Source organism: Nipponia nippon, unplaced genomic scaffold (genome assembly GCF_047370975.1).
Source record: "Nipponia nippon isolate SJK-2023a ecotype South Korea unplaced genomic scaffold, ASM4737097v1 scaffold_12, whole genome shotgun sequence".
Lineage (NCBI taxonomy): Eukaryota > Metazoa > Chordata > Aves > Pelecaniformes > Threskiornithidae > Nipponia > Nipponia nippon.
Genome location: NW_028262313.1, coordinates 4,947,130 through 4,958,310, shown reverse-complemented (window position 1 = coordinate 4,958,310; position 11,181 = coordinate 4,947,130). Strand labels below are relative to the sequence as shown.

Sequence of the window (11,181 nt, the reverse complement as noted above, 5' to 3'; positions counted from 1 at the left end):
GGGAGCGTGAGTCAGCACATCTGCACCGTCAGTACGAGCCGCCGATTCGGCAGCGCTGTGGCTGCGACAGAGCAGGAGCTGCGGGGACGGGCAGAGGCCCGGTCACACCTTACCCGCGGTCGCAAGGCGGTACCTGGGCTTGGCGCACCCGCACCGTCCCTGCCGGGTGACGCCGTTTGTCCCAGCGGCTCTGGCTGGAGCAGAGGAGCGGTTAGCTGTACCGCGTTGTTTGACTGACGGGTACCTGTTACCAGCGCACTGAGCGTGGGGCTGCGCAGGCTGCAGGCTGCTTCTCTCCCTTTCCTTTTAAGAGCCTCAGCAAGGACAGGGAAGGCAGCTGCAAACACGTCCTGATTTCTCTTGCAATTTTCTCTTCAATTTGGATTAATGAGCTCCCAACAGGCCGAAGCCTGCTCTCCCCCTCCCTCTGGCTGGTCCTGAGGCAGCAATTGCCCGCCTCTGTTGTGCACGCTGAAATGCCGAGTTAAGCGTTTCTGCACCAGCGAAATCAGCGCTGCGTGCAACCGCCAGTGACCTAATGCTGGGCATCGGCGGGGGTGACCGCCTTCGAGCTGGAATTGCGCAGAAGGCTCAAAGGGTGCCTGGCCTGGGGGGATGGGAGGTGGCTCCCACCCTAACTCTTGCTTTGGGTGGGATTTTGTTTGTTTGCTTGATACGAAGTAAATAAAAAAACCAAAACAAAGCTCAGAGAGACCAGAACTCAAGCTTCGCTGTGCCCGATCCCCGGCCAGTATCGCTCTGCCCTTCGCCGTTTGGTCTCTTAGGCTGAGGAAGAGCAGAAGGGCGGTTTGCAGCCGCTGCCCCAGCTGCTGGGAGCCCAGCCCTGCCCGCCGCTGGGAAAGGCCTCCTGGAGGGGCTGCGGCCGCTTTTGGCCACTACCGCAGGGAGCGGGGGGTGGGTTGGGGTTGTTTTGTTTTGTTTCAGAACGGCCAGTGTTTCTATAGCGGCGCTGGTTTTTCTCAGCAAGGTCGCTGGCTGGCTCTCAGCAGCGGGCCTGCGGAGACACACACGCAGCGGATGCTGTTGCGGAGCGCGGCTGTGGTCGAGCCGGGCCGGGTCAGGCTCCAGTTACAGCTGCGGTACAGAAGTGGTGGGGGTCGTAGACGGCTACTGAGAAAGAATGGGGAGGGGGGAAGAAAAAAAACTCACCAAAGTTTCTTTACAAGTTTTAAATTTCACATTATCACATGGTAACCATTTTGCTAAATACAAGCATATTTTCAGTCACATACAGACAGCTAAGTACAGCATTATTTTCACATTTCGTTACAGTGCATAACAGAAAGCGAGGAAAGTGGACAGTATGCTTTTATTCTGGAGGTTCTGAGCAATTTCAATCTAACATGCAGATTGTTTTTAAGGTGTGGTAGAGACCACAGAAAGTTAGCTTTTTCTTTTTTTTTTTCTTTTTGTCCTAGCGTAAAAGAGCTCCTGACCTTTATCCTGTGAAAGGTATCACCTTCTGGTTTCTCTAAATCCCTCTTGCACTAGAAGTCAAAGCATTAAAACCAGTTGTTAGAAAAGAATTCTTAGCATATCCTATAAGTTCTTCATCTTAGAAAAAACATTCCAAATTTTGTACAGATGAATCTACATTTCCTATATTTTAATAAGCTGTCTAGAAAATGCAAGGAATTAGAAAAAGATGTATATAATGATTTCTCTATCATTTAATATAACCATTTATTACCTCTAAGTAGTTAAGACTGCGTACATTTTCTTCTGTCCTGTTCCTCTTTTAGAATTACGACACTTGTATTTTTAAATTGAAGATTTACTCTGGCGGCCTGAACGCACTTAGTTATTTAGGCTTTCTGGAATTTCTCTCTGGGAGCAGTGAAGGGGAATGTCCAAAACCCATTAAATAAAATATTGGTTGTCTCATGAAAGTGATCTTTCCCCTGCTGGCCAGGTTCCTGCACAGAGAATTATACAATTTTACTATTGCTAAAACGCCGTTTGATCCAACCTGTAGCTGCCGTTAATGCCGCACGCCAGCTCTGCTGCTCTAGCGAGGCAAGCCGAGCCACGCCGCCTGAACGGCTGGACCCTGAAAGGCCAAAGCGGTTGCTTGGGGAACCCCGTGTTCAGAGGATGAAGCAGCGGACCCTTTCGCGCTTGTCTGTCCTTGCCCCTGTGAAAATTCGGCCAACACACAGACCTGGTCCGAGCAAACCTCGCGCTCTCCACTGGCGTCAGCCCGCGAGAGCCCGTGGCAGCCAAGCTCCTGTGGCGCGCTCTGCATCAACCGTCTCCAGCTTTGCTTACCTAGAAAGACATTTCGTAAAGGGATTTTTTTTTTTTTTTTTAAATTTTTCAATCTTTGGGGCACTCAACTTGACCACAACTGAATCTGCCTGGAATTCACTGGGCTTTAGCACGAGGTTTTTGATACGTTTAGAGCCTATTCCAGAGCGACTGGGGTGAGCAGTGACAAGCTTGCTGAAAGGTGCTAGGGCATCGCCATCCCGCCCTTCCTCTCGTTTCCTACCAGTGCCCTCCCAGCAGGCACAACACCGCGGCTCCCCCGCAGAGCCCAGGAACCGACGTTCCTGGAACACGGAAAATAACAATGATGTCATTCGTTTTCAGGGTTTTGGTTGTTGGGTTGGGTTTGTTGTGGGGTTTTTTGGTTGGTTGGTTGGGTTTTTTTCCCCCAGCTTTAATATGGAACCCACGGGGTTTTTTCTTCATACGGACCTGCCCATGTGCTGCAAACTGTGAGAACAGGTTCCAAGGGAAATAATAGCCTGAACTCAACAGCCGTCAAGGAGACCCACACTTTTATAGATGGGGTAGCTTGAAAAGCTGCAACAAGTATTTTACTCTTCTCTACTTAGAGGCCTAACATCAAACACTAGATGCTTCCTGTGGTTTTTACCTGATCCCTCCCTCCTGCCCATTAGCAGTTTGGTGTATAAAGCTTGCAAACTTGAGTAAGAAAAAAAGTCGCTGTAGTTTTGTTTGTTTGCTTTAAATAGGCCGAACTTCCCTAGCTTGCTACAGGAGCACAGGTACCCTGCTGCACTTCAAAAGCTTCAGTTAGAATTCAGCGGAAGCAAAGCTTCTAAGCGGTGAATGGCATTCCCAGAAAACATCCACCTACGTACAGCCTTTGTAACAGGGCTACCATCCCATGATGACCAACCTGAGATGGATCCTCTTTTGTCAAATTAAAACATGGAGGAAAACAAATTTTACTCTTGAGCTCATCTTGTGGCTTTCCTTTCCACCTGCTCAGACACTGCTGTTGTGTGCTCCTCCTTCCCAGCGCTAGTTCTCTTCTTCCACAGATGCCAAGAAAGAAAATGACACTTTAACAGCAGAAAGTACTGATGGAAGCTGTTGCTTTCCATGCTATTTAACTTCTTTAGAAGCAAATCTCACCTTTTAGGATGGCTGATGCACCTGAGTTAAGCTTTTCAAGTTTTTTATTTTGTTGGGGTTTGGGTTTTTTCCCCCCTCCTTTCCATCCTCCTTGTGACCTGGCCGGTAAGGCACCCGCAAGGTCGGCACAGTGCTGTCAGCGGGACAGAAACGGTGGTGTGTCCCCCCGGGCTGCAACACCCCAGCCTTAAGACAGAACGTATGAGGACGTGGTTCTCTCTTTATGCTCTTGATCACTTAATTCTATTGGAAAGCCCTGAACTCAGGGTACTTTCAAGGTACTCACCTAGGCAGTAACTGCGTAAAAATGCATGGAATAATTACTACTGGAGCAGGAGTTGCCACTTAGAATCCCAGTTCAGCACAGCAAGAAAAGCACTATTGGGGGGGGGGGGGAAAAATTAAATTTTAATTACCAATCAAATAACTACTGTTTTCCTCTTCAAATCCCACAGAACATTCTTTGCTATCGAACTAGGTTCAAGAACATAAGAAAGAAAAATTCAGAAGTGTGCATACCATGTCAGTAAACTTCTCCCGTGGAGTTGGCCTTACGAGGAAACGGTATCTGTGCTGCCTTTACACCTTCCTGGTAATAAACAGCTGACATGAACGAAGACGTCCTCCTCCTTTCTCTCTGTCTGCCCATTTGTCATACCACTAAAGTATCCATGCTGTGGCTTCAACACCCAGCACGCAGCTATGGATTAACTTAAAAGAGGATGGGTACAGTACCCTGGCACGTGCCAGCCCACTCAGCTCTCTGCATACTCTCGCCTGCCTCGTGCAGCCCCTCATCTCTGCGTCCTGTCTCCTTACAACATCTACATGCACCCTCACTCGCTCTCCTTTAGGGTTGTAGCCCCCAGTTCTGGAAGGTTATTTGGAACAGAACATTTCTTTCCGGGGTCTGTTCTGGTGTCCAAAACAACGTGGGAGGCTGTTCACAACGGGAGTGTTGCTCTCCCTTCTGTCACACCGAGTTCACTTAGTAAAGTACGTTTGGTTAGTAGAGTTCATCACCACTTGCCTCACTAGAAGAGCTCAGCACAAGCATCGCCTATCTGATTTCACCACTTCTTCTGAAGAGTGCACTACGTTTGGGACAAACCCGCTCTTTACCCCTTCCCATCCCTCCTGGATTGAGATTTCCCCCCTTTTAACAAGCTCGTATATATCTCGAGTCAGATCAGTGAAGGCCTTCTCCACGTTAATGGCATCCCGAGCTGAGGTCTCAATGTACTTCATACCATATGCAGCAGCCAGTTTCTCAGCCTCGTGCCTGCTGACTTGCCGCTGTGTGTCAAGGTCACACTTGTGACCTACCAAAACAAAGACGATCTGGTAAGGCTGGACGTGCACCTTGGTCTCCTCTAGCCACTCGTGGACGTTCTGGAAGGACCTGCGGTTTGTAATGTCAAAGAGGAGGAGTCCGCCAACCGAGTTCCTGTAGTAGGCTCTGGTGATGGACCTGGAAATGAATGAGCCACAACAAAAGTGTAAGTTACAGCTGTTTGGGAAGAAGGGCAGCGCCAGTTTCAGGTGGGGTTTTGTTTGTTTGTTAGTGTCTTCTGGTTGTTTGGTTTTTTTTTTTTAAGCCAGATGTAGCCCTTCCGAACATACAGCTTTGTTTAAGAAAGCAGCATTACCACTACCCTGTCTACCCTGCAGAATACAGGGGCCACTCAGGCGATGTCTTACCGCTTTTAGCTTGTGCTCTCTAGAGCTTGCTGTTCAAAAAGCCCTCAAGAGTCCCCTCCCCGCCATGTAAGTTCTCTGAATACTTTGTCCAACACTTTGGTTTAGAAACACCGCAACAAAGTAAAGGATTCATCTGAAACCAAACACCCATTCTCCGACAGACACATACAAGAAGGCGGCAGACCATGGGTTGTAGCTGCCCTCCATACACCCAGGGCCTTGGCACAGGGACATCCACTGAGCCCTACGCTTCCTCCCACTACGCCACTGGTCAAAACGACAGCACGCACCGCTACAGCCAACGCACTAACAGGAGCGGCCAGTCTGACCTCCCGAGTCACAGCAAAATGATGCAACAGCTTCCTAGGGGAATCCGCGTTACTCTTGGTCTTGTTCCTGCCCAATACTGACAACGTTAGACAGTAACCAAAAAGACCCCCAAACCGCGGGCTGAGAAATGGAGCGCGTCTTCCACACCTCTCCCGAGCAAGGGCAGACTTCAACGCGGCCAGAAGCAGCACCTGAAATCAGCTAACGCAGGGCGACGGAGAGAAGCTGAGACCATGGGGCTGAGCAGAGCTGCAGTTCAATGACTGCTACACGTGGAAAAAACAAGAAGCTGTAAAACTGTGGTGTTTCTGCAAAGTCATGGATTTGTTCTAAATCTAAAAGCGATGATCGATTTCAGTCCCTGGAGGAATTCACACTCGGGCCTGAACTTTCCTTGCTGGGAAAATGTAAGCGCTGCTGCATTTTTAGCTTGGGACAAGTCCTTTTTTTGGACATGCAAGACTGTTGTTAGGGGTTATTTGGCCCTGTAGTGTGTCTCTATCATCTAGTGAAACTGCCCCAACAAAGGATAAAGTGGAGTTTTCAAGGATTGCTTTATCAACAGACATGCAGTGACGGGTGAAAATCCACAGTCAAAACCAAAGAAATCCAGAAAGGGGGGGGGGGGGGGGGGGGGCGGGAAAGACAGTTGGCTGCATTTGGATAATTTCTCCTCTCCCAATTATCTGGCTGTGGGACAACAGTAGCTCTGCACATTTGGCACTGAGGGAATTAGATCTGCCTTTTGCTATCTAGCCAGCTGCAAACAGATATTGGCGCTTTGAATTCACCCCCACGCTGTCACAGGCATTTCTGCATCTCCCTTGTGTTCCGTGCCATCAGCCCTGGCTCCTCCTGCCAACATCCACAATGCCTCAGGTACTTCTGAAAGACATGACAGGATCTAAGCTGAATGCTGCTCTGAGGTAAAACCAGGTGAAGGTCTCAGTGCTTTTTCTTAAAGCCTTTTCCACAGATTGTTTTCCTTACCGACCCGCAGGAAGCAAACTATATTGGCTTCACGCTGCACGTCACCCCCCAGTTCCCCTCCAGGACTCCTACCTTCCCTCCTCCCGCCCTGCTCAGAGCAGTACGGGGATTTGCACCTATTTTGGCCAAATTTTAACATAAAGGTATTGTCTCTGTCTGGGAACTCTCCCCTGCTCTGTACCCACGGTGGGGACTCCTGTACCGGGGTCTGCGCCTGTTTGTTGCGCGTCTTTCCCGCTCAGCCGAGGGAGAGCTGCCGGCTGGAAGGAAGCAGCTCCTCTGTAGGTGGTGGTACGCAGTTCCAGGGCGTGAGGGCTGCACATGCTTTTGCTGCTGTTAGCATTACACAACATCATGTTTCGGACAAGGAAATCACAGCATCTGAGCAAACAGAGATGGGCAAAACCTGCTGGACCCAGGAAGAATGGGACCCTGCTCTTCTACAGCTCCACTGCAGCCTCAACGCTGCCCCAGGCAGTAGTTTTGGGGCCTGATCTGGCAAAAAGAATGGCACATGCTTAACTGTAATTTAAGCCTTGACTGCACAGAAATTGCTTCTAATTTACGGCGAGTGAAAGAGCTCACAACCAGGGGACAGGAAGAGCAGAAATGTAGCCCAGCTGCAGACCCGAGAATGCCAACAAGGTGTCTTCAAAATAAGTACAGTGGTTTCTTCCTTGAGGGGCAGCTGTCAAACTACGCAAAGCAGACTGGAAATGCTCAAATCGGAGAACTCTGTGAAAAAGCGGAGCTCATTCTTACAAATTTCCTTCTTAAGAAATTGCCGGTGCTATGACAAAAAGGTTTAAGGGTTCTGGAGAGCACCTGCACCATCGTGCTTCTTGCCTATGCCCGCAAGTCTGAGAGGCTTCAGCTTATTCCAGTAACAGCTACATCTTGCCTTTTGCCAAGAAAAATAGCTTGCAGGAGGAGCCCAAGAGCTGCTGTCTTTATGGGGCACAATTTCTCACAGGGCTAACGGTGATTTGAAAGGGACAAACACAAAACAGACCTTTTGCCTGATTTTTTCATACTTCAGAGCACACCATAAAGGCACCTGGGTTTGCTCACTTCCCTCTAGCTTCTCACATTGGGAATTGAAGTCCGTGCTTTGGCAAGGGCATTTCAAAGTTGCATGATGTGGGGTTTTTTATGTCACTGGCTTTCCCTGCCCCTTACACTCTTCCTGCCTTTGAACGCTGCTGCCCACCGCAGCAGTGCAGCCTGCCCTTGCACTGAAGGTCGCCGGCTCATCGCGCTTGCAACCCGAACGCCGGGCCGGGTCAACCACCAGCACTAAGGGTAAGCGGCCTCCAGGGCCCCAAACTTCCTAATGGGTAAAAGAAAGGAAATTGAAGCCATCCAACAGCTTTTGCTCTTCACAGCAAAGGCAGAAGCAGGGGACGGCACCCAGGCGTGTTTTCTACAGACCTCAGCCCGAGATCCAAAGCTGGAAGCTGATGCAACTGCAAGCTAAAGCACCTCCTCTCTCAGCAGAATAAAGCACCAGCTCCTCGCCCCGAAAGGTAGCAGAAGAAAAACCTGTCAGTGGATCAGGACCGACTACGGCACATCCTGGGCCAGACGCCAGCGCCACGGATGCGAAGGAAGGTGGTGAGAGGGGTGGGGGTAGCGGAGGTTTCGTCTCTTGAATGAAACCAAAACATTCCTCAGGCGAGTCCTTACAGCGCAGAAGTAGAAGCTATGTGACGCTGCGCATTGATGTGGAGCAAGGAAAGCGCTCCCAGAGGGAGCAGGATGGAAGAGCGGACGAGGGTTAAAGATGCATGAAAAATACAAGCACAGAGGAGGCAGGGAGAGGGTACACTCACACCCCTTCCAAAGGAGCACCGCCGGAGCAGCATGCGCCCGGTGACACCACCAGCCCCCTGTTAGCAGGGGCCGAGCCTGCTCCAGCGGCAGCCACTGGTTTTACCGTACAGTTCTGTGGGAAACTCTCGGCACGGTCCCACACGCCGCCTTTATTTTTCCTCATCGAGTCTTCATTACTATCGCTTAACCTCCCAAACCGTTTGTGCCCGAGCGGCGCCCAGCGTGGCGGGCTGCAGGGAGCACCGCAGGGCCCCGCCGCGGCTCTGTCCCGGGCCCTCTCTGCCCCACGGACAGCTGCTCCCTGCAGAGCACCAAACCGCGCATTGCACGGCGCCTCAACGCCTGTCCAGCTACGAACCACCCCGGTCACCGGCTCCGCGCACCAGCGGGGAGCGGGCGCTTTCCCCGCCGAGCTGCAGCCGCCGGTGCGCGGCCCCTCGGGGATGCTGTGAGCAGCCCAAAGCCCCGGCCCTGCCCCGGGCTCCGGCCGCCTCCCCTCCTCCCTACACAGCCCACACGCATCTGGGGGGGCACAAGCCTCAGGTGCACGGAGCAAAATAAAACAAAAAGCGGAAGGTGGAGTTTGACTCCTCTTTGTCTCATCCGCCGAAGGCCTCAGCCGGCGGAGCGGGCCCCGGCCCCGGGAAGGGCCGCCCCGCCGGGAGCCCGCCCGCCCGCCCCCGCCCCCGCCCCGCCGCCGCCGGCCTCACCGGAACCGCTCCTGCCCGGCCGTGTCCCAGATCTGCAGCTTGATCCTCTTGCCCGGCTCGATCTCCACCAGCCTGGAGAAGAAATCCACGCCCACCGTGGGGTCGGAGATCTGGGCGAAGCGCCCCTCGGTGAAGCGGCGGATGAGGCAGGACTTGCCCACGGTGGAGTCGCCGATGACGATCAGGCGGAACTGGTAGAGCCAGATGGCCTCCATGCTGCCGCCGCCGCCCGCCTCAGCGCCCGCCCGCCGCCGCGCCGCCCATGCCCGGCCCGCGGGCCCGGGGGCGGCCGCCGCCGCCGCGCCGCTCGCCCGCAGGGGGCGCGCCGGCCGGGAGGCGCCGCGCCGCTAGGCCGGGGGCCGGCGGCCGGCCCGGGCCTGGCCCCCGCCGCCGGGACGCGGGCGGGCCGGCCCCCCGCTGTCTGCGCCGCGGCCGCGCCGCTCAGGCGGGCCCCATGGCGGCCGGCGCAGGCCGCTGCCCGGCACCCCGCTGCCCCGTCACCGCCGGCGCATCCCGCCGAGCCCCGGCCCCGCCGCCCAGGTGCTGCGCGGAGCGCGGGGCCGGGCGGGCGCCGGCCGCCGCCTCAGTCCCGAAGCCGCGGCACCGGCGCTGGGGCCCCGCCGAGGGCCGCTCGCCCCGCTGCCGCGGAGCCCGCTCTCCCCGCAGCGCCGCGGCGGCCGGTCCCTGCGGCTGCAGCCCCCCCCGCCGGTGCCGGTGCCGGTGCCGGAGCCGGAGCCGGAGCGGGAGCCGGTGCCGGGCTGCGGGATGGAGGCGCGGCCGAGCGCGGGGCGCGCCGTGATGCAATGGCGGCCGCGCTCTACCGCACTGCCGGGAGGAGCCGCCACCCCCGAAACGCGGCCGCTGCGGGAGCCGTGCGGGGGCGGGGCGGGGCGGGACCGTGCGGGGCGGCGGGGGTGGCCGGGGGGAGCCCGGGGCTGGGGGGAGCCGGGAGCTGAGGGGAGCCCGGGACTGAGGGGGACGCGGGGCTGAGGGGAGCCCCAGGACTGAGGGGAGCTGTGCTGAGCCCAGGGCCAAGGGGGAGCTGGGGGGCCAGGCGGACCCCGAAGCTAAGGGGCGCAGGCCAAGGCCAACCTTTTTCAGCTCTTCCCCAGGGCGAGGGGGGGCCGAGCAGGGCGCACAACACCTTTCTGTGTTTTAAACTCATTTCTGGAGGGATTCAGGCTCCTCGCTGCTGTGTCGGGGGCTTCGCTCCCACTGAAATCTAACGGGGGGAGCACAAGTGCTCCTGGCACTTTTGGAGAGCTTCCGCACTGCCGCCCTGGGCACGGGGTCAGCTGCACCGTGCCAGCCTCGTCTGGAAAGGGACAATGGTAATAGTAAGGTATTTTAACCAACAGACTCATGAAACCCAGCATATCCGCATGCACACACACACATATATACATGTGCATATATAGTGTATGTGTACATATATGTATGATGTGTGTACAGACCCAAAAATGAACAGTTACAGACATTAAATACCCAGCAACTTAAATACCACAAATCTTAATGAATCCATTTTCCCTTGCTCCGCTTGAGCAGGTTCTTGGCTCTGCAGCGCAAAGCAGAGCGTTCGGGACCCGAGCAGCAGCGAACATCGCGCAGCGTATACGTGGATACCTCGGGTTGTACGTCCCGGTTGTGAGCGGGCTGTCCCAAACGCGTAGCGCCGCGCACCACCATAGCAGCATGCGGCCACGCTCGCCTGGCTCCCCGGGACGCGGCTGAGCCCGGGCGCCTGCTTGTTCAGCACTTGCCAGAGCAGAGTTCCGATCTCTGGAAGGGAAAATGAGCATGTATATTATTAAAAACAGTGACTAAAATGTGCGTATTAAGTCAAACATAAAAAAAAGAGGCTGATTGACGCTTTTTCTTTTTTTAAATTTATGAAAGCATTGGTGTTTTTCTTAAATAAAGATGGTTTCATTAAGAGCTCCTCCTGCGTGACTGCTATTGAAATAAACACATTCACAGCGGCTATTATATTCATTAGATCCTCAAGAAAAGGACGTTTATATAGGTATGAGATAGTTAGCCGGCTTGCAAATGGGACTAGGACATTAGAGAGACCATCTCAAGTCTTGGGGAATAAATGGCGAGGAATTTTGTCAATATCCTTTGAAATATATTTATTTAAAAATAACAACCCCAAAAGATCCTATTTTAAAGTACCTCAGGACAGCAAGGAAAACTGATGGAGCAATCT

The 11,181-nt window shown here is 53.9% G+C and overlaps 2 protein-coding genes across 15 annotated transcripts in view; one reads left to right on the top strand and one right to left on the bottom strand.

Annotated features, from left to right (window-relative positions):
• LOC104023362 (phosphatidylinositol-binding clathrin assembly protein) overlaps nucleotides 1–4,021 on the top strand; it is a 50,344-nt gene extending 46,323 nt beyond the window's left edge. The window contains exon 23 of the transcript XR_015702557.1: nucleotides 3,864–4,021. The gene's annotated coding sequence lies outside the window, so the exon portion shown is untranslated. The remainder of the gene's footprint in view (nucleotides 1–3,863) is intronic.
• Nucleotides 9–9,856, bottom strand: RAB39B (RAB39B, member RAS oncogene family). 14 transcript variants are annotated; one of them, XM_087748525.1, is made up of 6 exons: nucleotides 8,973–9,856; nucleotides 4,659–4,879; nucleotides 3,928–3,997; nucleotides 3,695–3,786; nucleotides 3,170–3,594; nucleotides 1,175–1,937 (listed from the first exon to the last, which is right to left on the bottom strand). In XM_087748525.1, the coding sequence occupies exons 1-3, from the start codon at nucleotides 9,185–9,187 to the stop codon at nucleotides 3,960–3,962; spliced, it is 474 nt and encodes a 157-aa protein (XP_087604651.1). In that variant the 5' UTR covers nucleotides 9,188–9,856; the 3' UTR covers nucleotides 1,175–1,937; nucleotides 3,170–3,594; nucleotides 3,695–3,786; nucleotides 3,928–3,959. The 14 variants fall into 14 exon arrangements, with proteins under 14 accessions (XP_087604644.1, XP_087604645.1, XP_087604640.1 ...); XM_087748518.1 differs by lacking the exons at nucleotides 3,170–3,594; nucleotides 3,695–3,786; nucleotides 3,928–3,997 and adding an exon at nucleotides 9–1,131 and having other exon boundaries at nucleotides 1,458–1,508; nucleotides 1,712–2,289; nucleotides 8,973–9,843; XM_087748519.1 differs by lacking the exons at nucleotides 3,170–3,594; nucleotides 3,695–3,786; nucleotides 3,928–3,997 and adding an exon at nucleotides 9–1,128 and having other exon boundaries at nucleotides 1,458–1,508; nucleotides 1,712–2,289; nucleotides 8,973–9,843.
• Nucleotides 9,857–11,181: the final 1,325 nt, after the last annotated feature.

Excerpts from the sequence above, each read along its gene's own strand:
- RAB39B (XM_087748514.1), bottom strand. The coding sequence starts at position 9,187 with ATGGAGGCCATCTGGCTCTACCAGTTCCGCCTGATCGTCATCGGCGAC. Across the intron at positions 4,880-8,972 it reads GCCGGGCAGGAGCGGTTCCG|GTCCATCACCAGAGCCTACT; the intron begins GTGAGGCCGGCG and ends ATTCATTTCCAG. Across the intron at positions 2,290-4,658 it reads GAAACTGGCTGCTGCATATG|GTAAGCAAAGCTGGAGACGG; the intron begins GTATGAAGTACA and ends ATGTCTTTCTAG.